This window comes from Patiria miniata, unplaced genomic scaffold, assembly GCF_015706575.1.
Source record: "Patiria miniata isolate m_02_andy unplaced genomic scaffold, ASM1570657v1 HiC_scaffold_12, whole genome shotgun sequence".
NCBI lineage: Eukaryota > Metazoa > Echinodermata > Asteroidea > Valvatida > Asterinidae > Patiria > Patiria miniata.
In genome coordinates, this window is record NW_024037050.1 from 5249529 (window position 1) to 5266703 (window position 17175).

Below are 17175 nucleotides of genomic sequence, written 5' to 3' on the forward strand. Positions count from 1 at the left end.
TTTTATCTTCTTTCAACGCATGAAATATGGGAACAAACTTCATGAACACATTTCACATTGAGTGACCGGCTCCACAAAAAAAAGGGTATTAAGTCGCGCTGAGCATTATTGTGTAATGGCCCGCTCAACATTGAGAGGGTGAAATGTGATTTTCTTTTTTTATCATGAATGACATCTTTAATACCTACAGTTTCAGGTTTCATTCACAGAAAAGTGAGAAAAAAACCCAACCATTTTGTGTGCATCATTCTGATGTTCTACAACAACGCCAGTTATTTCAAAGCCTGTTTTCTCAGTTGTGTAATTTGAATTCCAAGGAAGTTATTAATGTGCAAATACATCATATCTCCAGACTGGAAGGGGCTATGGAGTTCTATTTTATACCAAATGAAAGCTTACATTGTGGGCATTCCAACCATGTATAACTAAATTTCACTCTTTTGCAACATAATGCCCTTTTTTGTGGAGCCAGTCACATTGAACATTACATGCAAGTAAAAAGGAATTTAATTAAGTTAAAATCAAAACCTGTATTTTTAACTGTTTATGTTTTGCACAGGTTAACTTCTGGTTTGATGACATCATGGCAATGAGAAAGCCCTGTTGCACCATTCCTTTTTATTCCATCTCCAATACTTTCAACGATAACTTCCAGTTAAGTCTCAAATTTCGATTCTTTAAAAAAAAAAATGGTTTATTATCTCTCGAGTGTTTTATGCATTTGGCAACATTCCGTTGATTTAACCTTCCTTCCTTGACATTTAAGAGCCTGTGACATGGATTTTACTTGGGAACATATTTTGTGCAACTTTCTACTCCTCTTAAATGTATGGAAACTACATGTACATGTATCTGACATCCCTTTTTGGTTAATTTTATTGAAAAGTGCACTTCTTTAAACATTAAAAAAAATGTCCCATGCTTTTCCTGACAAATGAGGGCGCTGCTGCTGTGATGTCATTTCAGGAAGACACTGTTCAGTTTAGAGGTTTTCTGTTAAAATTGTACACCCAAAATTTGCTCATTGAAAACATTTTTTTCTCACTGGTCTACTGTCATGTACTGAAACAACAAATCACCAAAGAAAAGAAAATTTACGAAAGCAAAATATCCAAAATTCTGTCAAATGTTCGTGCTGAAATAGCTGCAACATTGAAGTTTCTGCCTGAAATGGCGTCACACTTTTGCTCATAAATATGCAAATTCTCATTAGCATAAAAACCAAAAAGGCACCAAAAAGCCCATAAAAATAGCAAAATGAAAATTGAAAATAAGGTTAATTGGGACACAAAGGTGTATTTACAAGGACTCCATTAAAAAAATTACATTACATGGGCGCTTTAAGGTAATTTGATCTTAAACTGCTGGTAATTTGTATAAGATTAGATTATGAACCCCTCATGTATTCACATAAGCTGTCAAAACTAGCTGAATTCGGGCAATTCACAATGCTGTGCGCCACCAAGAGTTTGCCACGAAGAGTTCATTTTCCCCAGTGCATTGTGGGAGATGGTCGACAAATTCACAGCACGGGACAGTTGAAATTGTTCATTTTTCCAGTCAGTAGTTTTGTAAAGGTATACCGGTACATGCTTTGAGTATCTGTTTGCCCTTTTGTTTTCTTTTTATCAATGTGGTGTTTTTTGTGAGGCGGCAGAACGCTATGCCCCAATCTATAACAAATTAGCTCAAGTTGTCTACTGACACTCATTCAAATGGGCCATGTTTTGTCGACCGTAAACTAGAAAAACGGACTCTCCATGGCAAACTCTTGGTGGCGCACTGCATTGTGAATCGCCCGAATTGTAGGGCTTTTTCAGAGCGACTTTTTCCTACGTAGCAGGGATGACACTCCTTTTGTGTTTGTGTGGAGAAATACATGTTCAACACCTTATACATGTATGTAGGTAACAATTGGTCCTGAGGACCAAATAAGGAATACTGTCCAATTCACAAGAGTGGCAGAGTCTATCAGACCAATTCTGTACTGCCTTGGATTGGGATTCGAGTCCTGCAGAGTCTCAGATTTGAGAAAAAAATGTCACAAAGACTTTTAAAATCAATGGCAACTCAGTTATTTATCTTATGTCAGACATTCGCACAGCTTGGTGCCACACACCCTGCTGTCCTCTTCAACACCACTGACTGTGAGAGCATCCTCCATGATGACAGCAACCTCCTCTCACACGAGCAGCAGTTCATTCAAGTCAAGTTGAGTTCCCTTGATCTTCCCCAAGATGAACATTTTACTCTTTGATACCAAAACCAGTTCAGACTGGGACAAGATAAGTTTGCGGTGGCACCATGTGAATAAATCTCTTTTGTGAGTATGTGTGGTTCTGAAAAGAACCGGAGGGACTCAACGTTTGGAACAGTATGCTCTGCCCGTCGTCAGTCCCTCCGGTTCTTTTTAGAACCACACATACTCACAAAAGAGATTTATTCACATGGTGCTACCACAAACTTATCTTGTCTCGGTATCTTTCCACCATGCAAACCTTCAAATCTCAGTTCAGAATGGGTGGCAACTTGTTACATTGTATGCCTCGATAAACATGTACATGTACCGTATGTATTTTGCTGGGAGGATAATAGGCCCAGTGCCTACCTGATCATCCAGCGGTCCCCATAGAAGAAAGCAAAGTTACCTGTCCTGACAGAGGGAATACACAGCTCAAACAGAATCCTGTATGTATCCACAACACAAGTTTGGATTGTGTATATAGCCTTCACGATGCAAGAAGGCACGTTCCTGTCTGTCTGACCGTTAGGGTCATGGGCAAAAACTGTACATTACTCATGATACATGTACACATTGCATGTGCAGTGTGTGGTGTTTACATGTATGTGGTGTTTATGTGCTTGTACTCATGGTCCCCCCCAGAAGGACACACTAGCAGCTATTTCAGCAGCGCCCTCTTGTGTCTGTATGCATGTGTTGACTCTTATATTTATTCTTTTGATGAACATCAGAGGGAACCTTTGGCAAAAAATGTGTCAGTGACAATAATATTACAAGTGTTATTTTCCGTACCTTGACGAGTTATGTACACAAAGTCAACACAATTTGTTTACATGAAAAATGGACCAGACAAAATTGATCCCAATCTGCCCATTAATGTCTTTTGAAAGATCCCATTTACACTTTGGTCATTAGTCAAGATAAGAATCTTTTAAAAGAAAAGAAAAAAAACAGAACAAACGTTGTGCATTTAAAAAATAACACACGAGCAAATACAAAGTTCCACACGACTGCAGCAAAAAAAACCTGATAAATTTAAAAAACAGTATTATCAGCCATGAAAACGAGGAAAATTATACAACAAAACAGGTCCAATGAGAATAAACAGCACGTCAAATCCTTCTCAGGGAGTAAAATAGGACTTTCACAGATTATGAACAAAAAAAGAATGTCGACATTTCTTTCATTAATTAAGGCCAAACTTTATGTACATGTACATGTTTCGCTCCCTGCTTTATTCATAACATACCGGTACCGGTACATGTAATGCTAAACTTTATCAAAAAGATTCTCGACTAAACTTAATTGTGTCCGTCTCATAGAGGAACTAAATTGCCTGAAAAACATTCACATTAGGTCTGTCCAAGTGCGTTCACAAAAATAAAATGTTGGACATTGTGCTGTTACATGTACAAAAAACAAGAATAACGTGGGATGTTTGAGATTGCCATGACAACTGATTAGAACATCTTAGCGGTCTTAACTTCTTGTTACTTTGATATGGAAATACATGTACAGTATGTACCGGTATATGCTTTTTGTAAGTACAAACCATGTTCACTATTACCTACATGCATTTCATCAAGTATTCACTTAATATAAATCAATGGACATGAATTCTGGGCATGTGAATTTTCAAAGAAATAGTTTAATCACCTTTGCAGTGATTTGTCTCAAAAGCCATTTTGTATCAAATTTGAGAGCATGCATAATGGCAGCTTTAGACTACATGCCCAAACACTGCATGCTTTCAGCACAGCGCCCTCTGTTGATGGTCATAGCAAAAGTCAACAAACCTTCCATTAAACAGTGGTAATACTGACCTAAGAAATATGCAAATGAAGTCCTCACTATCATTCGCCCCTTTAAAGACTTGGTTGTACGGGATAAACTACCCTGTACATGCAAATACAGTAGACTGCGTCACCAGAATGTTTCCTTTTTGAGAATCAAATTGATTGATTAATAGAAGACTGATTCAGTTTCACAACTGCCATTTTTGCCACTTTTGCCAGGTGATTATACTGCCCTCTTTTGTTTGACACAAAACAGTTACATTTGGGCAATTCCACGGTTGCTCACGTTACATTTTTGATGTACATGTACTTTTGAGTTTCCTTGGACTGTAATTACCTTACTGAAAAGGTTTAATAACTGTTATCCCCATGGTAGACAGAGTAGACCTAGACCTACCCGGTACATGTACCTAAGCACCAAAGATGACATCCAGAAAATGTTTTATGTATGATAAACAAGACGCACAAAATTGGTTACTCACGTTACTAAAATGTAAAAGTGGGCAGACTTTTTGGTTCAATGTCTCATTCAAAAGTACATGTAAATAACGTTTGTATTGCTGGAAAAATAGCTATTTAGAAACAAAACCTACATGTACATGGGGGATGAGACTTTTAATCCAAACATTTCTAAATAAATGAGAGGTACCAAACAGTATGAAGCCCCAGAAGTGGACAACCCTTATTTTCAGATGTTCTGGAAGCAGAATTTTCGGTTTTTGAAGTCACACCACCTGTGTTAAGGCATTCAGCCACAGTCCAAAATTTTGGCCACCGGTATCAAATGAGAGGAATAATCGTCATAGCGATTTTTGGCAAGGTTTTCATCTCCAGAGTTGGAAAATATGTGATAGCAATGCAAAAGTGGCAGCTTTTTGGGTGTTATCACCCTTTTTTTTCAAGATGTCCACCATTTTGTTACCACTCTAGGGGCGGTGTATCTTGTGCATGCGCACTATAATCATTTATGCCCTGATTTGATACTGACCAAACCCCCAGGCTGATGGCCTATGTTTAAAAATGTCAATTTTCTGCTAACAGGAATGTACAAACACCCACTGGTACATTTACAACCCTCCTCCCTTATTTCTTTGGACGAAGTCACTAATCTAGTTCCAGTCCTCTCCCTGCCCTGTTCCCTTCTCCTGGGCTGTTTTCCCTCAAAATATGTACCTGTACATCTTCACTCCAATGGGGCCCATTTTGTGAGGCATTTACCATGGTACCATGAGTCACGTTCCTCATAAATGACAAGATGTTGGCCAGTGCACCTGAGAAACAGACGCTCTGCTGCCATTGCAGTATGCTGAGATCAGTTCAGCTGCACTTTGCAGATTGTGTGTAACAGATTACCTGTCTTGCCAGAGATGTGCATCAAAGCATCTTCATTTGTCATGTTTCCTGCCCATCACAGAGCGCAGGGGCTAAGGCAAGGGTTGTCCAGCTTGGACTGTTGGATCCCACAGGCCTCTCCTCAGTCCACAGAAGCAGGCATACCTCAGGATTACTGGTGTCTGTCATGCAACCGTTTACCGGTACTTCAGAAATGCTATTGGTCAACTACATGTAATTGGCTGTTTCTGGTAACACTGTGTTTTCACAAAATTCAAATTCAGTGACTAAAAGTCATAGCAATTTCTACATGATAAAAGGCATACTGTCATCCCTGTCGTTATCCCGTCCGAGGATATGATTTTTTTTTTAAACATTAAAACAGAACCCAAATTTTAAAAACATAAGAATTTGTATTAACATGACCTGCCTTCCAGTTTTATTTCACAATGAATGACTTTATTTCTGTATTGGATGCCTAGATACATGTACATGTACATGTAATTCATTTACTTGTACAACCATTGTGCTTTGTGAAATTGACCAAAGACAAGTGAAAATTTAACCCTAACCCCCTAGTACACTTCCTCAGGACTACCCTGCTAAATCCAACAGAGTCCAACCGGACTTTCCTGTTCAATCCACTGTGCCTCATTTTCAGTCGTCTGGTGAATCCAACGGAGTCCAACATGCATGGTGTTATAATGCGGTTCAGTTGCCTGCTAAATCCAACATTTTGCATGAGGAATGTACACAAGGGGTTAACTGCTCATTCCAACAGGCTCCATCGGCTATGTGACATAGTTGGATCCTGTTGGATTCAGCAGGGTTCTGTAAGAAACAATTTTTAAGTGCTGTGATGTGGGACATGACATGTTAACACTCTTTGGGAGCATGGCACCCGTGGGCTAAGTCTAGGGCACCATGTGCCTCTTGTTGCTATTAAATCACCATGTCTTGCATTACAATGGTCAGCATACATGTACAGTACATCCACCACTGAAACACTAGCACAGACTCAAGCACTCTGATCATGACCTGTGATTTTTCTCATTACTAACTGCTCAATCTCAGGCATCAGGGCCAGCAAATTTCCTTTTACAGTCTCATTCTCTGAGCTAATGTTGCACCCGTGACCAGGGGTTAACACTTCTACATACTTGGTCGTAGGGCTGTCCATTTTCAAATAATTTAGTATTTGATTATTTGAAAACTTGACTAAATATTTGAATATTCAAAACTACCGGTATCTCTGATCAAATTTTACATGCAACAGCCACATCTGCATGATGTGCTGGTCAAAAGTTGCACGCAAAGCACACTGGGTAACATTATGCTTTATCGCCGTAGCGTGTTTCCCGATGCACATGGCTGTTCTGCGTTACACAGTGCAGTCACACTTTATTATTATTGTTCATCATTTCTGGTTATGAAACCAAGGATTCCTCAAAAGCGCCCTAGGCACTGTAGCTCGCAAGCCTAGAGGAACCTGTGGAGAGAAGACAATTGAGAAGAAATTACAGTTTTAGAGGTGGGAGGAAAAGCCCAGAAGAATATTCTGGGGAAAACCCACGGAAGCAGGTACATGTAGGGACTGAAAACCCAATCCACATATTGGCCCAGGCGGGATTCGAACCCGGGTCACAGCGGTGGAAGGCGAGGAAAGTACCGCTACGCCAACCTGACTCCCCAACTGATGCTAACTGATAGTACCACACGATATACAGACCATGCTGGCCATTCGCTAGTATCTTTCGATACCAATGATAGAATCGGCAAATGTGACAAATTGTGGATTCAGTAAAGTAATAAAGTGAAAAAAATAATAAACCAAGTTATGTTCACGAATGAGTGTCATCTTTGGCTCTTAATCTTTGTAGATTTGTGACTTCATTTCTAATGATGAACTCTGACTCTCAAATCCCACACTGTTTATAGTAAAAGGCAAGGGGGAAGGGGGAGAAAGGGGGGAACGTAGGGAGGGGGGGGTGGAGGGCCGACAAAAGCACGCCACCAACGTTCGGACGTATCTCATTCCCTTCGTTGACAGAAGCGTGCACACATTGTGGCGAGCACTGTACAAACTGCTGTGTACACGACTGTACAAATATGTATACATGTCTACATGTGTACAAAATACACGGCGTGACGCAATGCTAGCTTGCCTTCCGTTTATGATCAATCAACTGTGCATGGCCACGCCGCACTATTATCCCGTTGAGTTCCTAGTCAAGAACAACGTTACTGCCCACTCCTTGAGCCAGGCACCCAACTTTGATACACAAAAATACCGTTCCGATAAACCATTTTGTCTTTCATTATGTTCATGAATTTGGCCAAATTTGTTGAACTGATGGATTTTCTTTAAACACCTACGGAGTAAAGATGAGACTTTGACGATATTTTCAAAGTAAAAAGTTAAAAAAAAGCATTTGAACAAAATACCGATAAATTGTATTTGAAAGTGAATTTTTGGGGCGTCATTGAAGAGGCCACTACACAATAAGTGCATTCACACACGATGTCGCGTGTAGGATTAATTTCGTGATTGAACAACGCGAATACAGATTCTTTTCTAGAATAGTGAACTGATGTACACATTAGGCAGGGATAAAACAAAAGCTTGAATAACGGCCGTAGAAATTGGAAAGTGTTAAGATTTATATTTTAAAAGGGATATATTTCTCTTGTAATGATTTTGCACACCCCTTTCTCAAGAGTGGAAGAGGCACAGACACCCTCAGCTCATCCCTTCCGCCCCCCCCCCCCCCTCCCCCAACAGGGTTAGTGGCAAGCTCAGTTGTCCTTGCTTTTAATGTTTGCAGGAGTTATACACCACTCAAGCATAACAGAAGAATTGTATTTTTCTCAGAAGATTTCTACTCACCGACTCTCGAGTGGAAACTATATGAAGCATCAAAGCTACTCATCTGTTCAGTACACGTGTGTCCTCGAAAAACCACTTTGAGTTCATTATCCAAGGATTGCACAATGATCGGCAAAGTTCCTTCCTGTATGGCCTGGACAGTCAGGAGGTGTGTCGTGCCCGATGGTCCAACGTTTTTGAAGATCAGTCTTGGGAGGCAACGCCCCCCAGAACCTACCGAGGCAAAACCTCTCAGTGAGGTTACACTCAGCACTACAGACGAGTCGACAGGCGCACGGAAGTGAAACTTACAGGTAGTCCAGAGACTAGCATTCAACAGTCGGTTCAGTTTACCAGGAGCTTGGGTGAACGTCTCGGAACATTCTGCGAAGAACGGGGAGGTGGGTGGCAAAGCAGCGAGGAGAGAAAAACAGGAAAGGAAAAAGACAGGAAATCAGACATTATTAGGCCATTGATCTGCATTGCCGACTTGGTTTTCAAAGAAAATAGTCTGGTGCTAATCTATAGCATTAGGTTGACACAATCGATAGGCCAAATGGAAAAACAAAACAACCACCAGAGCCTGGGGAACAACCACTGCAACGTTAAAGCTAGAGTCCATCATTTGCAGCTTTAACCGAAAAGTAACTGGCATCATTATTGTAAAAAAACATTCTTGGTTGAAATATAGTAAGGGGACTAAACTCCCTGTGAAATTATTTTTTCTGGCAAGCTGTCATTTTGAAGAAATCAACAAAAGAAGGCCTTCCCGACGGCGCTTCTTAAGACGCACCGTAGGAAATTCAAATTAGTAGTTCGTTTTGTTATTTGGCGAAGAGCGCGCCAGCAGTTGCACGATGCACAGGCGCGCGCGGTTGCTATAATTTGTCGGATCAGTGCGCGACATCGCCTAGCTGCAATCGGCTCAGTGAGAACGTGTCTCGGACGCTGAATTCAGGCCCAATTCAAAACATGATTCAGCAACTGTTGATTTGAAATCGAGATCCTAGAATGATGTTTTTCTTGGAATACACTGAAGCTGAGCTGAAACTTCGTCAGGTTAGTTGTTCAGTACCCTTCTTAAGAATTTTAACATTTTTGTTGCTTAAAACGAACAAAATGCACAAATTACAAATGATGGACTGTACCTTTAAGTTCATTTCAGAACCCCAAAGGTTCATCGTAACAAGTAATCCTACAGAATGTATGCTACAAAGAACATGTGGAACTTTATCCCTTTCATCCCGACTGAAAAAAAGACAAACTTACACAAATTGACATTACACAGAACATATTGAAGGTCTAAAGTAACAAAAGATGTATTCCAGAATCAAAACAGAACAAACTCTAAAATCATATCTGAAAACAATTATGAACACACGAGGTGAGCCACGGGTTATTTTGCTGATGATTTCACAGCTAGAAGGGGGTGCTTTTGAGGGCAGGAACACAAGCAAGTTTACTCTCTGTGCCAAGTCTTGACTAATTAAATTACTCTTGACAAATATTCCAAAATGTTCTTTCTCAATCATTATTCATTGTGTCTGAGAACCATTTGTATTTTTTTTTTTCTATTTCTTTAAACATAATAATGTCAACATTGATATTAAGCGTTTTACCAGGACAGACATTAACACAAACAAAACTTGGTGAAAACGATTTCATTTACGGTGGCAAAAAAGTCCATTCACTTCAATTTAATCATGCATTAATATCGTCTCGTGTTGACAGGAATCACCTACATAATAAATCCACTCATTTAATTTTTTAAGAATACGAGTGATTGTTTCATAGACAGCCCAAATCCCCCTGCATGCCCCATCCAATTAGTTATGCAAAAGCCACAGGCAAACTATGGACTTGAATGCAAATTAACGCCAGCCTGTCTAGACAGTCTAGACAGTTGGCCTTTACGCAAGGACATCGAGATAAGGACATGTTGGTAGTTGGACTATATACATGTACATGTATGTGGCTGGCATTTTACGATAGGAGCTGTGCAGACTGTACTGGTACATGTATATGTGTGACTGAGTGTGACTACACACAGGCAAGAGAGGCCTAATCAGCAGACAAAACATGCAGCCATGCTGGGTGATGTCATCACTTATCAATTATTGATCTTGTGACTCCTTGGAAAGTGTGTATGGTAAATATGCTGGGTGATCTACATAGTACATGCAATTATTCAGACAAATAATCACATTCCTTATACAGAATTTACTAATGAAAAAAAGATGAAGTGCACGAAAAGGTCACACAAATCCTCAAGAAAGATTGCCTTTGAAAATTATTCTACTGAAATTAAAGTATCTGGCTCACCAAACGTTAAAAAAATGACTAAAATTATTTCAGAAGGAAAACAAATGTTGAAAAACAATTTAATGTAAAATTTAGTCTGCAGGTATTTTTAACATTTTAGTACCTCAGTAAAAACTCAACACAGCTCTTAAAATAATAATGAAGATTTGACTCTGACATTATTAGGCCACCTTGGGAATTTTGTTTCCATTTTTAAAATTGCATTCAGATACTGTACGTGTGACCGCTGTTGGTTATTGCAACGCTAATGGTGATGAATATTCATCCAAATCAAAGAGCTTTATTATTAAAATATACAATAGGGGAACAGGCCAATAAGGGAAGGCGATTCTGGGCTTCATCCAAGATTTCATTATGCTTCATCATTTCATGTATGTTTATATTTTAAACAAATTCCAACTTGGTGATTTTTTTTTTTGGGGGGGGGGCTTTTTGGTTGAAGACACACACCTGTGCTCTACGCCAGTCTTTTGGGGGAAAAGAGAGCCAAGCCAGAACGCAGACCTCCAGGAACTTCTTAATTGTTCCTTTTTGACTGCCGATTGCCTCCACAGAGAGACAGGCATTCACCCGAGCCGACTGGAAATGAAATCTGCAGGACCTTATAATCTGATCCTTTTGCATTTTTTTCTCTATTTTTAGGGAACCAAAAGTCTTCGGCAAAGAACAGTCTAGAAAACAGGCAAGCAGGTACTAAAAAAACTGCAAAGGGAAAGGAAAAAAACAGGAAAGAGTGAGGAACAAAAGAGGTAGTGGAAAAAAAGAGTGGAGCCTGTCTAGACAGCGACCTTTGAATGAGGTCACGCACTCACAGGAGCCATAATTCTTTAGTTGTTAGTAGTGTCAGACATGGTGGTATGCCATCTATTGTTAGGGTAATAGACAAGGCACTCTCTATTCCTAGACACAGGTTATGTCATTGTTAATGTAAGCCCACACTTATGCCTGCCCAGAAGCATGTATGGTTCTGGTTTTGTGCTGGCACAATGGGGTTTAAATTTTAAAATACCGGTGTATTAAAAAATAAAAAAGCATAAATCCTGCGGGAAAAAAAAACAACTTGTTCGTCTATGATTGATCGCATTTTTTTTTCTCAACATAAACCACACCAATAAATTTAATAACATTAAATACATTTTGGTGGAAAGCTAACTTAAATATTATTTTCTGAAAATTTTCTAAAAATATCAGATCTTGTAACTGTTGTTTGTTTTGAAATGTTTATTTTGCTTAAGTTCCAGACCACTTTTTTCCATTTCCTCCTAATTCAGAATTTATGAAATCAAGAGATAAAAGTGAAATGAGTCTGTGTATGTCTTGTCATAGCTTAGCAGTTATGCAATTGTGTACAGCATTGTTTCATGCGTCTGTGCATTCGCGCACCTTCACTCCTATGCATGTACTTTGAAACATACTGCTAAAAACAACATGGACAATAACCAAGCACATTTGATCTCTCTCAACATGTTAGAACATGACACTGCAGGAACATCCCACCTAACACGCAATGCATGTCCCATTGGATTTTCCTCTTTTTTTCTCCATGATTAACTTGCGGTTGTCCCAGCTATGATGTGGTTCTCCCAGCTATGTTGCGGTTAACCGCATACCAAATATTTGTGGTACCATTGAACGTGCAGCTTAAATCCAACAGCTGGCTATTATGGAGTTGTATTTACATAAATTGACAAATTAACCTGATGAATTGGAAACCGCACACCACACAATATGTCAACAATCGTTGCTCAGGGGGTATTTCATACCGACATCATATCTAAAGTAACATTAAAATGTAACAGTTTATTGCCGATTCTTTGATCCAATTAGCACTGCAAGTATCAAGCTTCTAGTCAATTTATCATGCTTCAATAACAAAGGAACATATATGCATTCAAATTAAGAATGCACTGCAAAGCATATGTATTTATATGTCAATCATTTTTTTTAAAAGTAGTTTAATCAGACTGTCCTGAAATTGTACACTACACATGAAGACACATGAACATGCACTAATCACTCATTAGCATGTGGCATACAGGTACATAAAAACATAAAATCATGTTGCATTTCCGTTAAAAAAAATATCTTGATGTTGAAGGTGTGGCTGTAATACACACTGCATTACATTAGCGATGTGTTCTGACCTAGGTGCTAGTACGTATCATTTGTACATTTCCCCATAAGAACACAAGTGATCTAATGCAAATCCTAGTCATTGAAAGTGGTGAGTCTGCAAGATTATTATTAGACATGCTGGAAAGACTAACGACCCATTTTGGTCATTAACATGCACGCAATAACTGTTGATCCCACAGAGCCTACATGAACATCCACCTAAAGCTTGCGAACGACGGCTGCGGACAAATGTAGCATATATCAGAACAAAATCAGCTCATCAGTCAGGTAGGAAACAAGTACGAACATGTCTCCAAACGCATCGCTCTCATACAGTGCACGGCTTGATATATGTGATGCAAAACATTACATACCTGTCATGTGATTCCCTTAATCTATTATACGACTGCTGAAGATTATGATCGTACATAATGCACACAAACAGGATTTTTTTTTTCTTCTAAATTCCAAAATCTGCTGCCAAGCACAGTGACACTTTCAACTAAACAAAAAGAAATAGACATGTCAAGTTCTTAGAATAATAGTTCATTTGGTATGCATGTCCAATGCCACTGTAATTTCAAGATGTATCGCAGAAAAGCAATTTAGAAATATGCTTCTTACAGGTTCTTACAGGTGAATATAAAAACAAGGAAATGTTTACCTGAACATTTTGACATAAGTCCATCTTTGTCATGCCACACCCCAAATGAAAATGTCTCTAGATGTTGCCTAGGTATGTGAATGTGATGTACAAATTCCTGTAGGAGTACAAATTTATGAGGCCCCTTTGCTGAGCCTCCCTACTCTGGCCTACATTTCTGTGTGCATTCAATGCAACCTGTATGCCAGCTAGTGCAGACATGACCTAATTCTTGCCAGACAGTCCAGCTTAAACCAATTAGGTTTTTTTTTGTGGTGAGTTCCTTTATTGGCAAAACTAAAGGTTGTTAATAATATCTTTGACAGCTACTAAAATAGCCAAGACATGAAACATCCGTGCCATTTCACAACCCTGTACTTCTGTATCTTGTCAAGAATCAAATCATTTTATTTTTCCACATCCGGAAACAAACCTCCATGTGAAAAATATCAACTGAGCATACGTATTAAATTTTAAAAGTCTGAAAATTTGAAAAAAAGGTCTGAAAGCTAATTAAAGCTTTTGTGTTACTTTCAATTCAAAGTCATACAATTTTCTCTGATTCAAAATGACTGATTTCAGTCAAAAGTCTGAAAAATCTCGTGCCTGAATTAATGCATGACATTGCTTGGTGTGTAACACAAAATATATTTAAGTACACATGACATGATTGTGACTTTCATCGTGCAACCTTAAAGGCACATGAATGGCATCAACATACACAAACAAACAATCAATGCAAGGTTTAAAGGGAATGCACATCATTGGCTTTTTGCTGTAATTTTCAGAAATGAACTACATGTAATTGAGGGGTTAGTATAATAGATCAAATATTGTTACAGTGACATGTTTGAAGTTTTTTCTTCGAAAATGCTGGAAAAACCAAGAAAAACACAAATGTCCAAGTAGTCTGGTTCCCTGACTCCACTAAAGATGAAATGGATCAATTTATAGATGCCGGAAAATTGTAAGGTAAGGGAACCAGTCTAGCTGGCCTGCACCCGTTCATGAACATGTAACCAATAGCAAACAAAATTTAAACTGAAAAAAAGTGGAAAGCTTGGAGCAGTAGTTTAAAAATAGTTACGTTTTTCCAACGGTGGTCGGCAGACCACTGTTGGAAATTAATACAAAAATACAAGTTTTCTTTAAAGTGACTTCACACCAGGTGCCATAATTTTACAGGATGTTTTAAACTGTCATTTACCCATCATCCTAGTAAGGTATTTCGTAAAAATTTGGTAGTTTTGTTATTATAGTAAAACACGACTGTCTACACAAGCAGATGCGAACACAACATTTCATGTAAAGGCCAATTTACACATGTGACATTGTTGCGTGACAGTGTCGTGCGTTTTTAAAAATAAATACAGACAAATAAATGGGTAATAAGACGCACGACTTTGTGACGTAAATTTAACTATGCTCATTGATTGTGTATAACTTGAAAGATCGCAAATTGTCGCGCGACAATGTCGCATATGGGTCATTCTTCGTTAAATGTCTACTTTCGTGTCCCGAAACTTTGACGCCATATACATGTAGACGGAAAATGCGTAATTTTATTGATATGTATTTTTGTGGATTTATGTAAATACACATAATTCTGATAATAAATGATCTTGTATTTTTTGTTGTAAAAAGCTATAGAATAAAGTTTATATTGTTCTTTATTTTCTGATGTTTGATGTCGAGCCCTCAACGGGTACACACACTGTAATGCATGAAGCATGAATGCTGTTGTTGCATTTTTTCAAGACATTGTGGGTGCTTCGATGTTAAATCACTGCCTGAAAATCAAAGCTTCCTGCTGGTGCAGTGGCACATGTGGGGCATTTCCAATGGTAACAGCATGGATGTTAGGGGATCTACCCGATGTTCCCCAATACCGATGTTCCCCACTACCGATGTTCCCCCAAATCCTTAGGATTAGGGTTAGGGTTAGGGTAAGGGTTATATTGGTAGGGATTTCGGGGAACATTGGGGAACATCGGGCACCCGGATGTTAGGACAGACAGACAGAAACTGGGCCCCAACAACACAGCTTACAGGAGATATGGCATACCTCCAACAAACACACACATTATGGACAATGTAAAAAGAAAATCATGTACAATGTACATGCACACATGTAATTGTGCACACTACACACCGGTGAGGGGGACACAGATGTAGGGTAACACGGCTCAAGAGGTCACAAAAAGAGTAGAGCTTTCCTATTTGGGTCATTCCACGAAGTTGGGATACAAAGTGTGCATTTTTTGATACTGATAGCTCATACATTCTGGTTTAACAATTGATTCAAAATTTTCTCTTTTCAAAATGAGTTATTTTTGAACGGTAGGTTGCTTTGTCACACTTTTTCCTCATTTTTTTATGCCGGACGCCATAACATTTACAGAATTTGGGTATGAAAGCTATTTTTGAATATCATCAAGCATGGTATCATTTAAAAGCTTATCTTATAGCCTTATTGTCAAATGACATTTGTTTTAGAAATAACCGTTCCATAACAAAGAAAAAATTGTTTTAATATCAGACCTCAGAAAATTATGGCCTGTTCCTCAACTTCATGGAATGACCCATTTACCATTTCGCAGAATGTCTTTATTGTTTTTTTAGATCCAATTTTAAACCTTTTTAATGTACATGTAGTTGGATTAAATGCCAAGTACATACCGGTACATATTCAAAGTTATTTCTGACATACATATGTACCGGTACAAGTCCATACAGTTAATTGTTTGGAATGATTAATTGCTCTTTTTGGGGTGACAGTTTCATTAATTGAGCAGCTGATTGATTTGTTTGCATGCGCTAAATTTTCCCATAACTCCTGGCCAGTGGTTACACCATTACATTAGATAGCAAAAAAAAGTATGACATACATGTAGACCAACTGTTTCTAGAAACAAAATACATGTAATTGTATACTTAGTCCAGCCTCATCATGAATGTAATTATCATAAAGTCACTGACAACTGACAGCTGACTGACAATGGGGAATATTTTGCAGACTTTCAAGAGCTTTGCGCCTTCTAAAAAGAAGCCAAAATTCCCCTGCATTGTTACTTGCAAATTTTATATTCAACGTGTAAAGGTAACCAAAATGACCAATACAATAACAGATTTAATCAATCGTGGATATCGTGGTGGACATCAACATGTTCAGTGTTCTAACAAGTAGCACGTTGGGAATTTATGATTTTAAGGCGATCTTCCCCTTTGAGTATAACTTATTTCCTTTATTTTGAGGACAAAAACAAATGTCTGAAGACTAGAATTTCACATTTGGTTTAGAACATGGGTATTAAATCGAAGGGAAACAAATCTTTGCCAAACTGTAATCATTGCCCATTGAGCACGGCTATCAACTTCAAATCTAAATAGGAACAAGCACAAAGGATTGAGGCGACCTTGACTACTACACTTGTACATTTGTAAAGTTAACAAATTGTGCTGCGTTGATGACCGTATGTTTTTTTAACAAATTATGTGTGCTGTAAATTTACTCTTTGTCTCCTTGATATTCCATACAAATTGTCCTATAGATGCAAGAGTTTTCAAATAAGCTTAGTGGTTGCCACACAACGTTTTAAATTCTCTTAAAACACAGGTTGAACTTGATTCGGTGTAACTTTCTGAGTATGCGGTCGGTGCGGCTTATACGCCAGTGAGGCTAATACGCCGACGTCAAATTTTAATTACAAGATTTTTGCATGCTGCAGCTTATACGCCGCGCGGCTTGTTTTCCGAAAATTACGGTAGTCTGTTATCAAGCTGCCCTCACATCCTCTCTATAGACGAACTGTCTGAGGACAGTGCGGACTTTGTGTGTACTTTTTCTTGTCTGTCTCAT

The 17175-nt window shown here is 38.6% G+C and overlaps 1 protein-coding gene across 1 annotated transcript in view; it reads right to left on the bottom strand.

Annotated features, from left to right (window-relative positions):
- The window catches only part of LOC119746166, a 69556-nt gene that overhangs the window by 35074 nt on the left and 17307 nt on the right, over positions 1-17175 (bottom strand). Inside the window, exon 3 of the mRNA XM_038222977.1 lies at positions 8258-8620. Within this exon, the coding sequence (XP_038078905.1) occupies positions 8258-8620 (363 nt within the window). The remainder of the gene's footprint in view (positions 1-8257; positions 8621-17175) is intronic.